The 19,866-nt window shown below is 46.6% G+C and overlaps 1 protein-coding gene across 4 annotated transcripts in view; it reads left to right on the top strand.

Annotated features, from left to right (window-relative positions):
- Positions 1-19,866, top strand: part of PLXNA4 (plexin A4) — a 604,081-nt gene that overhangs the window by 318,688 nt on the left and 265,527 nt on the right. For 3 of the 4 annotated variants that reach the window (XM_082238689.1, XM_082238692.1, XM_082238690.1), the window contains one exon: positions 12,640-12,771. In XM_082238689.1, the coding sequence (XP_082094815.1) occupies positions 12,640-12,771 (132 nt within the window). Of the gene's footprint in view, positions 1-912; positions 1,046-12,639; positions 12,772-19,866 lie in introns of those variants that run through there. The other variant, XM_082238691.1, reaches the window with a different exon arrangement.

Below are 19,866 nucleotides of genomic sequence, written 5' to 3'. Positions count from 1 at the left end.
GAGAGGATGGGACTGTGCTGTGCATGCCCCCCACTCTGTTTGCATCGCCCAAAAAACAGTGAAAAGTTTTGTGAAGAACGAGCTGCATTTTAGCTCAGTCCTTTGGACAGAACAGAGCAGACATGTCCATTTATCAAATGAAGCACTGTCTAGATGTGAAATAATAATGCTAATAGTTTAGTTTATTCATTCACATTCTGTCTTTGGTGACTCACAGTAGACAAAACAAGAACATCGTGGGGGAAAAGGCATCCAAATAAATAAATTGCTTCAGACTGAAATATTTCAAGGAGGCAGTGGTTCTAAAAAACAATTTTTCACAGTGTCTAAAAGCTGACAGTCTTGGGCCCACAGTCACCTATCTAGGGAGGCTTTTACATAATTTGGGCACCACAACTGAAAAGGCCCTATCCCTCAGCGTCTCTCTCACGCACACTGCTGATGGCAGAGGAACACAGAGAAGGGTCTTAGTGATGGGAGGGTATACTTTTACATTGACTCAAGTACAGTATATTACATGTTCAGGAGAGGTTTATTTGAGAGGTGGCTTATTGATTATGGACAGGCCAAACATTAGACATATGCGCAGGGCCTTCTTGGTGGTGGCTCCCCGGTTATAGGACACTTTGTCCAGAGAGGCTCACCTGTTGCTTATGCTTTGGCTACAAGTGATAGCCCAAAAATAAAAGAAGAAGATATGTTCCATGCTAGGTGAAGACATTATTATTATTATTTCCCCAGACCTTTGAACAACTAGGGTTTAAAAAAATGCTTTCCAGTTTTTGAACTATTTTGTTTTCCTCGCTGGCTGGGTTATGGCTCTGTTTTCATGTTGCCTTATGATGGTTATATGCTGGCTGCTGTGGTCGGTCCCTTTCTGCATAGATTGATTCAGCTTTGTGGTTTGCACAGTTGTGAGCCACCCAGAGGACGTTGTTGATTGGCTGGCATACGGTGAGGACGCGGAGAGGGAGGTCCTTTGTACTGCGGCTTCTACCTTAGGTGTTTCCAGGAAAGCAGTGACCTACTTGAACTTTCTCCCTGCGTGAGTCCATGTGTGTGCAATCTATACAGTGTGCCGGAAAGGATCAGCAACGCTCCAGCCCTTTGATTTACACAGAGGCCTTGCTTTGACCTAATTTTGCATCTCGGTTGGGTGTCCGGCTTAACAAAGGGGTCGCTGGGCGATGCTTTCCTTGGATTACAACCTACATCTTTGCCAATAGCAGAGCTTCCCAGGTGTCCTGCTGGTCGCCTCTCCAGCTGCTGCCTTGTGCTGGGATTAGAATGAGATGTATGTGCTGCTGATATGGATTTTTAAAACATTGACTTGCTTTCAGTGTGGTGTAGTGATTAAGAGCGGTGGACTCGTAATCTGGGGAACCGGGTTTGCGCCTCCGCTCCGCCACATGCAGCTGCTGGATGACCTTGGGCCAGTCACACTTCTCTGAAGTCTCTCAGCCCCACTCACCTCACAGAGTGTTTGTTGTGGGGGAGGAAGGGAAAGGAGAATGTTGGCCGCTTTGAGACTCCTTTGGGTAGTGATAAAGCAGGATATCAGATCCAAACTCCTCCTCCTCCTCCTCCTCCTCCTCCTCCTCCTCCTCCTCCTCTTCTTTAAATAAAAAAGTTCCTTCCAGTAGCACCTTAAAGACCAACTAAGTTAGTTCTTGGTATGAGCTTTCGTGTGCATGCACACTTCTTCAGATAAGAAGAAGTGGTATCTGAAGAAGTGTGCATGCACACGAAAGCTCATGCCAAGAGCTAACTTAGTTGGTCTTTAAGGTGCTACTGGAAGGAACTTTTTTATTTTGACTATGGCAGACCAACACGGCTACCTATCTGTAACTTCTTTTTCTTTAGTTGTGGAGAAAGGAAGTTGGCTGGCAAGCCTGGCTGTGTGTTGGAGGGGGGGGGTCAGCACCACTGAGCGCTAGATGATACCTTGAGATACCCCAAGGCCCCTCCATTCTGGTGCATTTTGGAGGATTTGCACTCATGATGGAATCAGGCTGGTTCTGTGCAATCTCGATTTTCACACAAGTCTGTGCCTGGAAAAGATTCAAGGCCAACACACTTCGTTTCTAGTTGGTGCACGCCTCAGAGCTTCTTGCAAAAAAGCCTGCAACTTTCTACACCACAATTTCTTTTGTGAATGTTCCGGAAATCCTTGTCTTAGACTCTGTGAAAGGATTTTGTGGAACTGTAACAACCCTTTGTATGGATTATTGGACTCTAAGAACAGACAGGTGGAATAGATACTTATTCATGTATGGACCTTATGCATGAACTGACTAGAGAATGAACGGATCTACTGGGTCTTCTGTTTTTTCCATTGAACATTGTGAGACTTCCATTGAAATCTACAGTTTGATACAATGAATAGTATACCTTATTTATTTAAAAGTACAGCCGGTTACGTCTTGTGTGTTTATTAGTTACTATAAAGCAAGCATAGGCAAACTTGGCCCTCCAGATGTTTTGGAATTACACCCATCATCCCTAACAGGACCAGTGCCCAGGGATGATGGGAACTGTAGTCTCCAAACATCTGGAGGGCCGAGTTTGCCTATGCCTGCTATAAAGGCTTCCTCCTCATAGCAGCAGCTGCAAATTCTAGCCCAGACATTACTTGGGATTTGGGGGGAGAACCCTGAATCTTCCTTGGCAGCGATCTTCACTTTGCAGCATTTGCAAATCGCCCTTGCGTCTGCCTCCTGCAAGCGAAGACGCAGCCCGAGTTTTATTGCCAATTGATTGGCTGTTAGCAGACATTAGACAAATTAGAGCAGGCCATTAAGCCTGGACGGAGGAGCGTAAATGAGGGAAAGATGGTGCGTCGCTTCCAATGACCCCCTCCCCTTGCCTCTTGATGGTTGCCTGCCCTCCCCGATCAGCAGGATCAATAAAGCGACATCATGTAGCCCAAATCAATGGAACAGCTGGAATGCCTCCCATATATAACGGCCTTGGTGTTAGATCATATGCTCAGAACCTGCTTCCTCTCGCCACCTTGGGAATGGCAACCAGCAAAGAGTTACGGCCCGTCCTTTGGGGGACATTAGATTCATAAACTAGGGGAGGGAAACCGATATTGGAAAAGCAATAAGACATTAGGGAGGCATCTCTGCAGTCGTAATGCTCTGGCTGACTTGTGCTCAGGGCAGGCTGGATTGATGCGCTGAGCACCAGGCCTAGTTGCGCCTTGTCGAAACGAAACTTTCTTTTTTCTTTTAAAAATCATTTTTATTAAGTTTTCCATTCTAACAATCCAATCCAATCACATTAAATATTCCAAATTATACATATACGTATCCAATAATGCAAATATTCTGCAAAATTGTAATTTTTTTGTTGGGACTTCCCATGCTTCAAGTTCAGAGGGGGCTCTGATCATCTCATATCTCTGCTGCTTTTGATAGTCATCTTCCTGTTGTTAACCTTCTTTCTTTCACGACCTCTGAGTTGTTTCCACAAGTGACTTGAAGTAAAATTATGTGTGTCGAAACAGAGCTTTCAACTGCTTTAATCCGATAGTTTCTAATGAGATTAATTTATGAAAGGAAGGGAATAAGGCCCGGGGCTTTGGGCAGAGATAGGGAGGCACACCTATTGGGCAGTGTTGCCAGGCTCTTGGCATGGACCTTGTTTACCTTATTTATTCATTTGAGATACTTAAAGTCCCATCCCACTTTATTCCAGCAGTGGGAGAGCTGCAAAACTGAGCTCACTCCATCAGATTTGCTGTGAGAAGACAGCTCCATCAGGGACCTCCTGGCCCTGAACTGTGCCAGCTGGTCATTCCTCTACAATTCTATAATTCTATGATGGTTTAGACGCTGGTGCCTGAGTTTCCATTTTCCTCTCCCTTCCCTGCCCCTTTCGCTTGTCATTCTTTATTAGATTCCTAAACCTGCGGGTTGGGACGGTCTAGTTTTGATCATACGTAATCTGCTGAGACAAGCAGAGACATCACCTTGCCGACAAAGGTCCGTATAGTAAAAGCTATGGTTTTCCCAGTAGTGATGTATGGAAGTGAGAGCTGGACCATAAAGAAGACTGATCGCTAAAGAATGGGTGCTTTTGAATTATGGTGCTGGAGGAGACTCTAGAGAGTCCCAGGGACTGCAAGAAGATCAAACCTATCAATTCTTAAGGAAATCAGCCCTGAGTGCTCACTGGAAGGACAGATCCTGAAGCTGAGGCTCCAATACTTTGGCCACCTCATGAGAAGAGAAGACTCCCTGGAAAAGACCCTGATGTTGGGAAAGATGGAGGGCACAAGGAGAAGGGGACGACAGAGGGAGCCTTTATGGCTGTAGAGCATTGTAGAAATGTTCTAAACCAGCGGTTCTCAAACTTTTTCTTTTCTTTTCTGGGCCATGCTTTCAGAATGAAAATTTGCATGCGCCACACCGAATTCTTTATTGGTAAGAAATACGTTGGAAAACAAACATAAACAACTCCCAGCAGTGTTCTCAACATGAGTTTGTGCTCTTTCTCTTCATCAGCACATGAAAAAAACCCACCAGCATATTAATGCACCTCTTAAATACGTGCCCCATTTTTTAATGTATTTCCCCTTGGCTAATATACATATTTTTACAGCTTCCCCTAATAGAGTCATACCTTGGGTTGAAGTAGCTTCGGGTTGAATGTTTTCAGGTTGCGCTCTGCGGCGACCCGGAAGTAACGGAGCGCGTTACATCCAGGTTTTGCCTCTTGCGCACGCGCAGGCACTCAAAATGACGTCACGCGCATGCGCAGAAGTGGCAAAATGCGACCCACGCATGCGTAGATGCGTGGTCGCGTCTTACGTTTACTTCAGGATGTGAACAGGGCTCCGGAACGGATCCCGTTCGTATCCAGAGGTACCACTGTATACTGCACTGGCATGTTATTTTCACCAATTTATTTATTTATTTATTTATTTATTTATTTATTTATTTATTTATTTATTTATTTTACTTCGCTGTAAAAATTCAGAGAAGCACACGTTTCGAAAGGATGGCTGTGTTTCGGTCCGCGTGTTGCATTGGGAAGTGTGACTTTGCTTGCTCTGACTTTACATGGAAACTGAATTGGGATCTCTCCCCTGTCCCATCTATAGCTACAGCCTTCGTTCTCCCTGGCCATTTTTGGCCATGATGACAGCAGATGGTGGCTGCTGCGGTCTCAAGCTCTAGGAAGTCTGCCCCCAAAGGATTTCCCCTATTACCCCAGAGCTGCTGGAATTCTTCCTGCCTTGATGTTTGTGCTGCCTGCCGTCAGCTTAGCCTAGCCTAGCGAGGAATATCCTTTGGCCAGCCTAGAGAGGGGTGGAGAGCGAAGGCGCCTGCACCTTTAAAGATTAATAGTATTATTTGCTCATTAAGGAGATCATTCAGGGCCAGGTCGAAGCTGGAAGGCTAGAACACAAGCATCTGTTTGCTACTGGGAGAGGATATTAATTGCCTTGATACTTCAGTGGGTATAAATACGACCGCCAGCCCTAGATAGCATACGAACAAACAAACAAACAAGCAAACAAACAGATGCCAGCAGGGTACCTCTGATGGCTGACCTTTGCAGAGAGCCGGGCGGCTGTTTTTAATAGCAGCCTTCCTGGCAGAATAGAAATGCGTGGCGGGAGAGCTCAGGGGAGATGGAATTAATGTCCTTACGTCAGGGTCCTTCAGGGCTGCCAGATTGGCTATGGGGCGGGACTTTGAAAGCGGAGACTGGTTGCAGGGTGGATTTGATTTAAATCAAATTGGTTTAAATCATGGTTTAAATCACTAGTCAGTAAGACTTGATTTAAATCTTTCTTTCTTTCTTTCTTTCTTTCTTTCTTTCTTTCTTTCTTTTACAGAAAGACTCATTCTTGCTGGTATAATCTTAATATTTACAGCCGTATGAAGGTTTCATTTTTGGAATAATAAATTTTCAGAGTAGTTTTATTACCATAAATACATAGGCAGGTGATTGTGAAATTACGGTGAGGTTTAATAAGTTAACTGTTTATATTTGGAGAACTTTTCTGCTGTACTTCATTGGAAGGAGGAAAATAATCATTTCCTTAATAACCAGTTAAACTATTTAACTAAAACAATAACATTATAGCATATTGTCAGGGGATGGTTAGCTGCTTGTGCTTAAAATTGTGCCCCTTCAGAGTTTGTGCGACCCCACAAACCTCTGTGTGTGACAGAGCTCCTCAGACATGTCTGCTCTAGTCACTAGTAGAGTCTGACAGTGGCTGTCTGCGGAAGCGCTTCCAGCAAAGAAGTTCCTTAACGGAAACGCGTCTCCTGGACTCACGACGTGGCAGCTTCCGGCACAGCATGGGTCTCCCTGCCGCTGCTTCTGACACTTCCCCGCTATTTTCGCTCGAAGTGTCTCTCACCCCTTTCTCTCCCCTGCTGCTTCCTGCCTGGGCTGCTGCGTCTCTCCCAGCATTACTGAGACCCTCCTCCAGAGACCCGGCGCTCCCCCTGCTGGTCCCTGCTTTGGCTGTTGACTCTCTCCCAGTCTCTGGGAGCCTTACCACTTCCCTTTCCTCCGATGTCAGTTCCCTGACATCCACCTCCCCTCCAGGGCCCCCCTCTTCCCCGCCCCTACTTTCTCCTCTGGGCGGTGAGGAGCTGAAACCCCTAAAAGAATCCTCTTCATCTTCCGACGTCTCGAACAATTCCCTCCATCGGTCTTCGTTCCGACTCGCTGAATCCTCTTCCACCTCGGAATCAGCGAACCCCTCCAACTCTTCTTCGTCGTCGGTGGTGGCGAAGTATTCCCTCCGGAACCTCGCCACTGGCTGGGGTTTTCTAGGGAATCTCTGATGGAAAGTTTCAATCAAAACCTCGTCATCTACCTCCTCTGCCCTGACCCAGGTGTTTTCCGACTCCGGCTCCCCTTCCCACATTACCAAATACTCTACTTGCTCTCCCCTCCACCTGGAATCGAGAATCTCCGCTACATGGTAGCTGTGTTCTTTTTCTTCCATAGCTGGTCCCCTATTGACCCTCCCCTCTCTGTCCCCTATATACGGTGACAGCAATGATCTGTGGAACACTGGGTGCAACTTCATGTGGTTCGGTAACCGGAGTCTGAAAGCCACTGGGTTGACCTGTTGCGTGACTTCAAATGGGCCCAGTCTTTTAGGTCTTAACTTCTTACAACCTCCTTTAAATGGTAACCCTTGGGTGGACAGCCACACCTGGTCCCCCACCCTAATGCTTTCCCCTTCCCTTCTGGTTTTGTCTGCCTGCCTCTTATATTCCTCCTTCGCCCTGTTTAAATTAAGTTGGAGCTGGCGATGGATCGCTTCCATTTCTTCAACGAACTGTTCTGCGGCAGGAACGCTCCAGTTCTCCCCCTCCCCCCCTGGGAAGGCTCGGGGATGACACCCGTGATTGGCCAAAAAAGGGCTCATCCCCGTGGACACGTTCTCTGCATTGTTATAGGCAAATTCTGCCAACGCCAGCTTCTCCACCCAATCATTCTCTCTGTCATTCACATAACACCTCAAATATTGCTGGAGGACACCATTAGCTCTTTCCGCCTGCCCATTGGTTTCTGGATGACGGGCAGTGGAAAAATTCACCTCTACATGCAATAAGCTCATGAGCTTCCTCCAGAACCTGGAAGTAAATTGTTTCCCTCGGTCCGAAACCACCCTCAAGGGGGCACCATGCAACCTAAACACATTTTCCACAAACAATTTAGCGGTTTCTTCTGCTGTGACCGCATGTGAGCAGGCTATAAAGTGGGCCATCTTGGTTAACAGGTCTACCACAACCATAATGGCTGTCTTCCCTTTGGACCTGGGCAGATCAGTCATGAAATCTATTGCCACTGCCTCCCATGGTCTTTCCGGCGTGGGTAGTGGTTCTAATAAACCTGCCGGTGCCCGCCTCTCCCCCTTGGCTCGTTGACATCGGTCACACCCTCTCACATATTCACGCACATCTTCCCTGACCTTGGGCCACCAGAATTCCCTGGTAACCAGCCACATGGTTTTGTGTTGCCCAAAATGCCCTGCTGTGGGGCTATCGTGCAGTTGCTTGAGTACCTTTTCCCTCAATTCCCCTTCAGGTATGTATAACGCTCCCTTGTAGTACAACGCCCCGTTTCTCTCCTCAAAACCCCCGGGTTTGTCTCCCTCCCTCCTGAGACCCCTGAGTTTGTCCTGGGCGTATTCATCCTGCACCGTTCCCTCTACCAGTTCCCTTTGCCCCACCAAAGTCGCCCCACACACCCAGCGGTCCTCGGGAATAACATGGGTCTCTTCGGGTGCACCCTCTCCCTCCAAATATTCAGGTTTGCGTGAGAGAGCGTCCGCCCTAACGTTCTCCGGGCCTGGTACGTAACAAATCTCAAAGTTAAATTTGGAGAACTCCTGGGCCCATCTCAACTGCCTTTGGTTGAGCACTCGCGCAGTTCTCCAATACTCTAGATTCTTATGGTCCGTGCACACTTGCACCTTCTGTTGTGCACCAATTAGTAGATGCCTCCATCTCCGGAAGGCCTCATAAATCGCAAGAAGTTCCCGGTCGTACACCGTGTAGTTTCTCTCAGATTTGTTCAGCTTTCGCGAAAAGAAGGCACACGGTCGCCACTCTGACCCCTCCTTCCCCGGCTGCAGAAGCAGCACCGCCCCTATGGCTCTGTCCGAAGCGTCTGTTTCGACCCTCAGCTTTTTTTGTAAATCCACATGTAGAAGTTGTTCGTCAGAGGCGAAGGCCCTTTTCAGTTCCTCAAACGCTCGCTCCGCCTCCCCCGTCCAAACAAACTTCTTTTTGCTGCTGAGACAGTCCGTGATGGGCGCCGTCAGGTGGGCGAAGTTTCGGATGAACTTACGATAAAAGTTTCCAAACCCTAGGAACCTCTGCACATCCTTCTTGGTCTTGGGTGTTTTCCATTCCAGCACCGCTTGAACCTTGCCGGGGTCCATGGCCAACCCCTTGTCTGACAAGCGGTACCCCAGGAATTCCACCTCCTTGGTATGAAACTGACACTTTTCCAGTTTCACCCACAGTCTGTTGGCTTGCAGCCTGCTCAACACTTCTCTGACGTCTCTCACATGTTGCTCCTCATTCTCCGAATACACCAACACGTCATCTAAGAAGGCCACGCAATTCTTGTAGAGCAAAGGCCCCAGTACATGGTTCATAAAGGCTTGAAAACACGCGGAGCCTGTTTGTAATCCAAAAGGCATAACGAGATATTCAAATGCCCCCAAAGGGGTGAACATGGTGGTCTTCCATTCATCCCCTTTCCTTATACGTATCAGGTTGTACGCCCCCCTTAGGTCCAGCTTTGTAAAAATCTTTCCTTTTCGCACCCTGGTCAAAATATCATCAATCCTGGGCATAGGAAAAGCCGCCGGCTCTGTCACTGCATTTAGGGCCCGAAAGTCACATACCAGCCTCGGCTTGTCCGTGTTTTTTTTATCCACAAAAAACACTGGGCTACCCCCCGCTGCCTTGGACTCTCTGATGAAGCCTCTTTTCAGGTTCTTGTCAATGAACGCTCGCAACTCCTGCATCTCCCTGTCTGACATGGCATACAACTTGCCTACAGGAAGCTGTGCTCCAGGGAGTAAATTGATCTGGCAATCAAAGGGCCTATGCGGGGGTAGTTGGTCCGCTTCCTTCTCGCTGAACACGTCGCTGAGATCAGCATACTGTGGTGGCACCTTCCCCTTCTCCATCACTTCCGTCCCTGCTAGGGTGGCTTGGGCCCCTGCTGACCCCTTTTCCGCCCTGCAGTGTTCTAAGCAGTGTGCGGAACCGAAGGAAACCACTCTTTGATGCCAGCCCACCAGCGGATCATGTAGGGCTAGCCAGCTCATTCCCAAAATAATGGGAGCGCCTCCCAAGGTGGCCACATTAAACGCTATCAGTTCTGTGTGCCTTGCCACCCTCATTATCATTGGGATGGTCTGCAAGCTGACGCCTCCTCCCAACAGTTCCCTGCCATCAATCGTGGTCACCTGCAGGGGGTTGCTTAAAGGGATAGTCTGTATCTGGTGTTCAGCAGCAAACTCCTTGCTCATGAAATTGCAGGAGCTGCCTGAGTCCAACAGCGCCTTTATTTTTAGGGGGTGTCCATTTTGCAGCTCTAGCGACACTTCAATCACTAGAGCAGGTCGAGGAGCTTCTGGCACTGGCACTTGGGGAAGGGGCACTTTCACTGCTCTTTGGCCCGGCTGCAGTGCCCTGCTGGCAACCAGGCGTTGGCTTTTACCTGCTCCGTTTCTCCCTGCTCTTCCCCCTCAACAGCTCCCACCATCCCTTGCCATTCCTTCCTCTGGGGGCAGACTCTGGCAAAGTGGCCTGGCTGTTGGCAGAGATAGCATTTCCGGGCTCCCTTTCCCTCCTTCTTCGCCCCCTCACTGGGCTTTGAAACTGCGCGCGCGCGGGCTGTTCCGATTTCCATCGGCTCTGCCGGCGGGAAAGCTGGCTCAGGAATGTCTGGAATGCGTAACTCCTTCCAACGTTCCCCTCTCCCTTCCCGCCTCTCCAAGGCTCTTGCCTCCTGGCGCGCTCCAATGGTCAGCGCAGATTTGGTCAGCTGATCCATAGACCCCGCCCTGGGGCTCCTGGCCAGCTCATCTTTCACAGCTGAAGAAAGACCTTCTTCAAATAGCATCTGAATGGGTGCCGCCGATAAATCCCACCCCAATCTGTGAATCAGCATGGTAAATTCAGTCCAGTACTCACGGACAGATCTGCTTCCCTGCTTGCAAGCCATTAGCTGTCTGCGTACCAACCCTTCCTCAATATCGCTGGAAAACATGATATCCATTGCACGAAAAAATTTCATAGTGTCCTTTAGGATATCGTTGTGCGTTGCCATCAGGGGTCGAACCCAGTCCCGCGCCCCCTTCTCAAGATGCCCAATTACGAACGCAACTCGCGATTCCTCATCAGGGAACTCATCAAACTGCACATTCAGGGCATATTGCATCTCAGTCCTAAAGGCATGGTAATCCTTGGGGTCCCCCCCAAACTTCTGCACCAATCCTGGTACCTTTCTGGGGAACTGAGTGGTTCTCCCCTTTTTGTCAGCATCCTGAGCCCTTCTCTCCTCGAGCCTCGCCGTCTGCAGCGCCAGTTGGACTTCCAGAGCTTGATACCTTTCCTCCAAGCTTGGACCAGCTCCAACCCCTGCGTCTCCGGTTCCGACTGGGTTGCTCATGATGCTTTCTCCTGCACAGGCAGCGTACAGAGACTGTCAGACTGCTGTCAGGGGATGGTTAGCTGCTTGTGCTTAAAATTGTGCCCCTTCAGAGTTTGTGCGACCCCACAAACCTCTGTGTGTGACAGAGCTCCTCAGACATGTCTGCTCTAGTCACTAGTAGAGTCTGACAGTGGCTGTCTGCGGAAGCGCTTCCAGCAAAGAAGTTCCTTAACGGAAACGCGTCTCCTGGACTCACGACGTGGCAGCTTCCGGCGCAGCATGGGTCTCCCTGCCGCTGCTTCTGACACTTCCCCGCTATTTTCGCTCGAAGTGTCTCTCACCCCTTTCTCTCCCCTGCTGCTTCCTGCCTGGGCTGCTGCGTCTCTCCCAGCATTACTGAGACCCTCCTCCAGAGACCCGGCGCTCCCCCTGCTGGTCCCTGCTTTGGCTGTTGACTCTCTCCCAGTCTCTGGGAGCCTTACCACTTCCCTTTCCTCCGATGTCAGTTCCCTGACACATATGTATCCATGTTTGTTAACTGATGGGGTTAAAACATTTTTTTAAAAAAAAAACAACAACCTTAGACTGCGTTTTAGCAAACATTTGGACTATAATGTAACAAATAGAAGACTATATTTAGAAAGAATTTTCCTCCAAAAGAATTTTTTTTTTTAAAAATTAAAATCCGATTTAAATTTTTTAAAAAATCAATTTTTTAATTAATTAAAAAAAATCATTGATTTTTATTCACCCTGGCCAGTTGGCTCTGTGTGAGTGACTGAGGCTGAAGACTAAGACATATATATGAATGTTGGAAGGTTCAGTCCTTCTTTACACAGTGCTTGGTTAAACTGTGGAACTCGTTCCAGCAGGAGGCAGTTGCATGGTGAGTTCCGGCCCCCACACTGGAAATAAAGACACATGACACAATTATTGATAATGGGCTAAATAAGGCCACAACTTTATTGGTTACAGGTGATGAGCGGTATTGGCTTAGGCATTGGTCCTAACTTGATGCAAGTTTTGCCCTTTATATGGTTGTAAAGAGTGCAGAGAGAATAACTGGGTGCACTCTTCCCACCTTGGATCAAATCTATGCTTCCAGGTGCCACAAGAAAGCTGCAGAGATAGTGCAGGATAGTGCGCACCCTGGAAATGATCTCTTTCAGCTTCTGGCTTCTGGAAGAAGGTACAGGGTTATAAAGACTAGGACTAGCTGCCTGAGAAACACTTTCTATCTGGTTTTAAATGCAGTGTAATGAGTCTCTATGTGTGTATATTGTATTCAGTTATGGGGTATCAGAGTTTTTAGGGGCTAACCAGATTGGGATAGCTGGGATAGCAGGCTTGTTGGTTTTTGAATGTCTGATGTAGATTTTTTTTCCAATTTCATTGTTCTGTATGGGACAATAACAATAAAGATTATCATATCGTATGGTTCCTTTGTCTTATGTCTCCCTTTTTTGGTTTTCGCAGATCCGTGTCGATGGACCCATCAGAGGTGCCCTCGAGTATGAGATTGTCCAGGTGGTGGATACCGGTCCAATCTTGCGGGACATGGCTTTTTCCGTGGATCACAAGCATCTGTACCTCATGTCTGATAAGCAGGTGAGTGGCGTGGCTATCGTGCGAGGTCATCCTTTAACTCCAGGAATAATTGTGTGCTCGTTTTTCTTCTCCAATTAGAGAGTCTTGTGGACAGGCACAGCCTCTTCCGTTTAGCAAACTCTGGATCATGTTTCGCAGTGGGACTTCATCTTGTTTCGCTCTGACCTTAAAGAGGCAACAAGGAACCAGCACTGCTACTGAGGCCACATAATACCCGTTTTGCTTCTGTACGAAATTGGTCTTTGGAACTCGCTGCCTATTGATATCAGGTTGGCACCTTCACTGGACTCTTCTTGGTGCCTGCCAAAAACATTTTTGTTTAGGCAGGCCTACCCAGATACTATGGGATGCGGGTGGCGCTGTGGGTTAAACCACAGAGCCTAGGACTTGCCGATCAGAAGGTCGGCGGTTCGAATCCCTGCAACAGGGTGAGCTCCCGTTGTTTGGTCCCTACTCCCGCCAACCTAGCAGTTCGAAAGCACACCAGTGCAAGTAGATAATTAGGTACCACTCCAGCGGGAAGGTAAACGGCATTTCCGTGTGCTGCTCTGGTTTGCCAGAAGCGGCTTAGTCATGCTGGCCACATGACCCGGAAGCTGTCTGCGGACAAACACTGGCTCCCTTGGCCAATAAAGCGAAATGAGCGCCGCAACCCCAGAGTCGGTCACGACTGGACCTAATGGTCAGGGGCCCCTTTACCTTTACTTACCCAGATACTTAGAATGCTAATGCGCCTTTAGTTTATTCCTCATTTTAGGTTTTTTTTTTTAAGTGTTTTACTTGTTTTTACTCACAATTTTATTATTTTCACAAACAACTTTGAGGGGGTTTTCCCATTCAAGTAGTATATAAAAGTCATTAAATGAATGAATAGCAGATGTAGAGGTGTTCAGCAGGTACCAAGAAGAGTACAGTGAAACTGCCTCTATGGTGTCAATGAGCAGGGAGTTCCGAAGTTCAGGTGCTGCCACACACAAAGTCTGATTTCTTGCAAACGCAGAACACGTATTATGTGGTGCCTTGAACAGTGCCAGTCCTGTGGATCATAGTGGTCTTCAGTTTAGCTCTCTACACACCAGTGACAATTTAAAGAAATAAAAGCCTTGTGGAAACTCATCAGCATTTTAGTGGATAAATATAATAACAGCTTCAACTTCGATTTATGTTTACTTCTTCTTGCTATTTTGTGTCGGTACTAAAGAAGCTTATGGTGGAAAGTGCTGTGATTTGCCATCTTGTCGCAACGATCAAACTTTCATTTTCAACTTTTCGGGGAGAAGGAAGCCCAGCCTGAAATGTGGTGTCCATCTGAGCAGCCTGCGCTTATGTGTGTTTACTCGGTAGTGCCCCCACTCTGTTTCATGGGACTTACTCCTAGGTAGGAGCAGGTGGGGCTCATCATCCTGGGAAGGAAGGAAAACTCTGGTCCCGAACCTCCGTTGGCTTGGGGCTATAATCATTCATGAGAAAGCATTCGGGAGTAAACCCTGAGGGGAAACCAGTACCTGCTGCCTTGCGGAACATATTTGGGAGAGGAAAAGGTTAAGGGTTTAATCCTGCGCAAATCCAGAGAGAAGTCCCTAAGACAGTTGGAGGGCACCTTTGTAAGCCTCCTTCCGACAGTTCCTGCAGCCAAGCTGCTGCCAAACGCCTTGCTCTGCTTTCCTTTGGACCACAACAGTGAGGCCGAGAGGGGGGTCTTGTCATCTGGGCTTCCTAGGACCTCCATATGTACTGCTCAGGCCTGCAACCCCAGGCAGGTCATTCCAGTGTTGCTAGCGCAGTAAAAGCAACATGGGAGGTGGCAGTTATGAGATACTGGCCTCTGCGGCCACAGCAGGCGCTGCGATTCTGCAGTGGTTTGACTTCACCCCTAGAGGCGCACTCCACTGTCTCTAGAGACAGAGGGATGCCAGCAACTCGCAGGAAGGGTGCACAGAATTGCAGCAAACATTTTGCGCCATATACGCTCATCCTGTGGTGTGTTTTCTCTTCCTCTCCCTTTCACCAAACTTTCCTTCTCTCTCTCTCTCTCTCTCTCTCTCTCTCTCTCTCTCTCTCTCTCTCTCGCTTTCTTTTAAATAGTCCAGAACAAATGGAATGGATGGAATTACTGCTGTCAATGGCATGTTGCAAATGAGAGTCAATGACACGATCCCAAGTTGAAGGCCAAAGTTCTAGAACCATGGTTCCGAAACTGGGTGGTGCCACACCCTGCGGGTGGTGATATTACGTTGGGTGGGGGTGCTAAGAGGCACTGAGGTAGCAGGGGCCGCTGGAGACATAAATGACATTCAGACTTTGCAAACCTGGTATTCTTTGTAAATCTGGTTCACCAGTTCTGTGGAATGAATCAAATAGTTTTAATTGGGTTTTGAACAAATGTGCAATTAACTGCTACTGCTTTGAATTTTACTGTGGTGTTGTCTTCCTTAGTGTGCCATGCAAATCATTGTTCTGAGTAATAGGGTAAGAGGACACTAGGGATGAGTTCAGTGCTGGATTTACGTACAAGCTAAACAAGCTATAGCTTAAGGCACCATTCTCTTGCCCCCCCCCAAAAAAATTTAAAAGTATTTCACTGTTAATATACTTCTTCTTAATTGTATTTCAGTTCAACAATTATTTTGATAAAATACATATTTTGTTATGTGCAAATGGTTTTAGATACCTATTAGGTCCATAAATTACCATATAGCATATATTCAACACAAAAAAACCAGCGACAATTTGTTGTTGACAAAGGACAACTGGACATATATAGGGCCTCAAGTACCCTCAGTAGCTTAGGGCCTCATCAAACCTAAATCTGGCCCTGGGTGAGTTTTTGGAACCAACGGGGAAGTGGCCTGAAAAGGTTTAGGAACCACTGGGCAAGAAGATTTGTGTTTGTCCCGTGGGTCCCTACCATGTGCTTTTGAGGGCGCCTGCTATTACCTCGTCCCTCTCTACCGCCATGAATATTCATATACCAAATATGAGCTGTATAGGAAAGAGAGGTGCCGTTTTATCCATTCATCTTCATTAGCTACTAAGCCATAAGCTATAACTCATGGGCTGTGAGGGCAGCGGCGACAAAGGACAGATTGCTGCTTCTTCCACCTTTCTCTCCCTCTTTTTTTGGCCCGCGTTTTGCATAAATGACAATCTTATCACTGCTACTTTCTGCTTCCCATCACTCGCTATCAATCCTCCTTTTCTTATCTGAGCTTTAGATGGGGGTCTTGAGGATAAACGAGATGAGATTCCGGCACAACCATTTGTTAAAACCCAGGTGTTCACCAACTGCAGTATAAAGTTTGTCAGATTTTTTGGGAGAAATCTGGGTGCATGAATGTTGCTGTTGTTTAGTCGTGTCCGACTCTTCGTGACCCCATGGACCAGAGCACACCAGGCACTCCTGTCTTCCACTGCCTCCTGCAGTTTGGTCAAACTCATGTTGGTGGCTTTGAGAACACTGTCCAACCATCTCATCCTCTGTCACCCCCTTCTCATGGAACCCAAGAAAGTAAAATCTCTCACTGCCTCCATTTCTTCCCCTTCTGTTTGCCAGGAGGTGATGGGACCAGTGGCCATGATCTTAGGTTTTTTTTTATGTTGAGCCTCAGACCATTTTAGTTCACTGATGCCCAGGATGTCAATATTTATTCTTGCCATCTCATTTTTGACCACATCCATCTTACCAAGGTTTGTGGTTCTTACATTCCAGGTTCCTATGTAATATTTTTCTTTACAGCATTGGACTTTCCTTTCGCTTCCAGGCACATCCGTAACTGAGCGAGCTTTCGGTTTTGGCCCAGCCGCTTCATCAGCTCTGAATCTACTTGTACTTGTCCTCCGCTCTTCCTCAGTAGCATGTTGGACGCCTTCTGACCTGAGGGGCTCATCTTCCAGCTTCATAACTTTTATATGCCTGTTGTTTTTGTCCATGGAGTTTTCTTGGCAGGGATACTGGAGTGGCCTCCAGGTGGATCACGTTTAGTCAAAACTCTCCAGTATGACCTGTCCATCTTGGGTGGCCCTGCACAGCATAGCTCATAGCTTCTCTGAGTTATTCAAGCCCCTTCTCCACGGCAAGGCAGTGATCCATGAAGGATGTGCATGTATGAGGAGAGCTAAATCTGCCTTCCTTCTTGGGGAAAGGCCATAGCTCTGTGGTAGAGCGTCTGCCTGCATGCAGAAGGTCTCAAGTTCAGCCCACCAGCACCTCCAAGTAGGGCTGGGAAAGACTGCCAGTCAGTGTAGACAATACAGACTTTGATGGACCAACGGCCTGAGTGTGTCCACAGGTCTTCTCTGTAGGGCAAAGGGAAAGCGCACTATTCAAGGGGATTGCTCAGTCATATAAGGATCCGTAGATAGGGATCCTAGGAATTTTGGCCATTTCACATCAGGGAAAGATTTGCTGAAGTCATGCATCACCTGAAATGGTGTTTTGTGTTGGGCTTGGACCAATCAACCCTTCCTATGTATGTAGCTTTATTAAGTGCTTGTCTACACTCCAGCTTGTTCCATGCTGCCTAGGTTTTTCGTTTGCCCTGCAACTTTCCCCAGGAAAACCAGCTGTTCGCCACTGAATCAGATCAAACGTCAATCCTTAGAAAACCCGGTTGATATTTGTTCCAATTCAGTGGTAAACAGCGAGTTTTCCCAGTGGAAGTGTGGACAAGTCCTACTTTTGTTACGTATTTGCAACCCCGAAACTCTGACTGAGCTGGTGAGCCTTTGGAAATAGACGATCTTGATCATCGCAAAGTGTATGACACTCATAATTCATCCTGTGGTCAGTCTATTTCCCAGACCCAACTCAGTATATGTAACAAATATATATTGGACAGGGTGTTTAGAATACCAGGATATCAGTTTAAAGGGGTGTGTAGTTGTGTGGGTTCTTTGGTTATTCTAATTTAGGCTCTACAGCCTTTCCTTTTTAAAGAAATTATCAGTATTACATATGCTACCCAATTGTTACTCCTGGGGCTTCTTCAAGTTATGATGAGCAGCTTGGATGCAGTTAAGAAAGGTCTCTTTGTCTAAACATGCCTGCAGGTTTAGGAGCAACGACATCGAGAGATGAGATGAGATGAGATGTGGTTTGGTGAGTTGGTCGGAGGCCTGGCAAGATCAGCATGCGCTTGGAGGCTATTAATAAGGGGGAAAGCATACCATCACGCCCTTTTGAAGCTGTCACAGTTTCTCCTCCACGAATTTTGACGTTAAATATTCTCTGCACACTCAAATATTTGCTTTGTATTTCCAAGTGTTAAAATATATCGGTTCAACATTCGGGGATATTTCATTCCAGCATTTGATGTTTGACAGTATTTAGTAGTTAACCATGTGTTGGCCTTTAGTATTTTATTGCATGAAGCAGCTGAAACAACTGATATTCAGTGCTCTTTAAAACCTGACTGTATTTGATGATTACGGTGTGATGCTGTTCCTACAGTTTCTGCTTTATTTATTTATTTGTCTGCCAACAGCATTTGTATATTGACTATTCAAATTTGTATATTCCTGTATTGCAGGGGATTGGCTGGGGAGACGTACCCGATGGGCAGGGTATAAGTAAAAATTATTATTATTATTATTATTATTATTATTATTAGACTCTCGAGGTCCTTTCAGACTCTATGATTCTATGACTAATAACTAACATTTTCTGAGTGGTGAGTGGTGCAATTTTTATTTTTATTTTAAAAAACCTATATATATTTTAAAGCAAGCAGAAAACAAGCAAGCACAGTAAAATTGAACCCACATGCAGCAAACCATAAAGACAGCATTGAAAGATCTGAAGACTTTTAAATGCCTGTGAAAATTAAACAGGTACAATAAGGGCCGTAATTTAGATGGCAGGCAAGTCTCTTTAGGGAGGGCATTTCAGGAACCGGGGAATGACCATTGAAAAGGCTCTCTCTCTCTTGAGCAGCTAGGCATATCACTTCCTTTGGTCGAGACACCCAGAGAAGATGATCTTTGGATCAGAGGAGGTGCTTATGGCACTAGCGGGTTTTCCAGGTTGTGTGAGAAAGTTGCTCCCTCGCATCTTCAGCAGCCAGTAACGGGGATTTTTCTATTTTTCTAAGGCACCAGTGACTACTGTGCACCTAGAATCCTCCACTCCTTGTATGTAGCGTTTTGCCTAGTTTTGATATTTGACATGCAATTAAATATAGTATCCATCAGCTCCTGAAATCTCCCGTGAGAGATTGTCAAGATAGTCAGAAGCTGCCAGTAGCTCTAACGTACTCCGATTTTGTATTCTGAGATTTTTTTTAAAAAAAAAATCATTTCACCGCAAATTCAAATAGTCACACTGATGTCACTATAAATAGATACATAGATAGATAAATAAATAAGTAAATAGAATGTGAAACTGGAAATATCGGTGCTTCTCAAATCTGTGAATATGTCTTTGATTCCCATCTCAAGTCAACTGTGGTGCAGACTCTCAATTATATTTGCACAGAGCACACTGAATTTCCTCTATTTAAGTGGGACAGCTCTGCTTATTTCTGCTATATATGTTGGTTGCATTACTACTCCCGTTTTGATCTGGGAGCTATTTTGGGGAGCGCTTTCAAAAATGGTTAATGTACAGATTAAGAATGGAACAGCGTCCCTTCCTCAAGTTTCTCCAGCCTTTTTCCAAACATCTATGAATCTCTAAAGAAGGCAGATTCTTAGTCTGGGGTGCTGAGGTCCCCTCAGTTCTGTCGAATAATTGTTCTGTGGTTCTGACAGCTGTCCAGGTCTGCTTGGATTGTGTATTCCGAGAGCAATTCTGGAGTTTTGAATGCTGGAATGGATTCTGTGAATTTGAACAAAATGGGTGGGCAAATAATTGGAGGATAAAGAAATACACACAAAAAAAACGAAACAGCAAACACTCACAGTGTTTAAAAACTGTATGGACTCCATGATCACTGCAGATGGTGACAGCAGTCACAAAATTAAAAGATGCCTGCTTCTTGGGAGAAAAGCAATGACAAACCTAGACAGCATCTTAAAAAGCAGAGACATCACCTTGCCGACAAAGGTCCGTATACTTCAAGCTATGGTTTTCCCAGAAGTGATGTATGGAAGTGAGAG

The sequence above is a fragment of the Podarcis vaucheri genome, assembly GCF_965113315.1.
Source record: "Podarcis vaucheri genome assembly, chromosome: 10".
NCBI classification, from domain to species: Eukaryota; Metazoa; Chordata; class Lepidosauria; order Squamata; family Lacertidae; genus Podarcis; species Podarcis vaucheri.
Note: the sequence above shows the minus strand (reverse complement) of the source record. Positions and strands in the feature narration are given on the sequence as shown.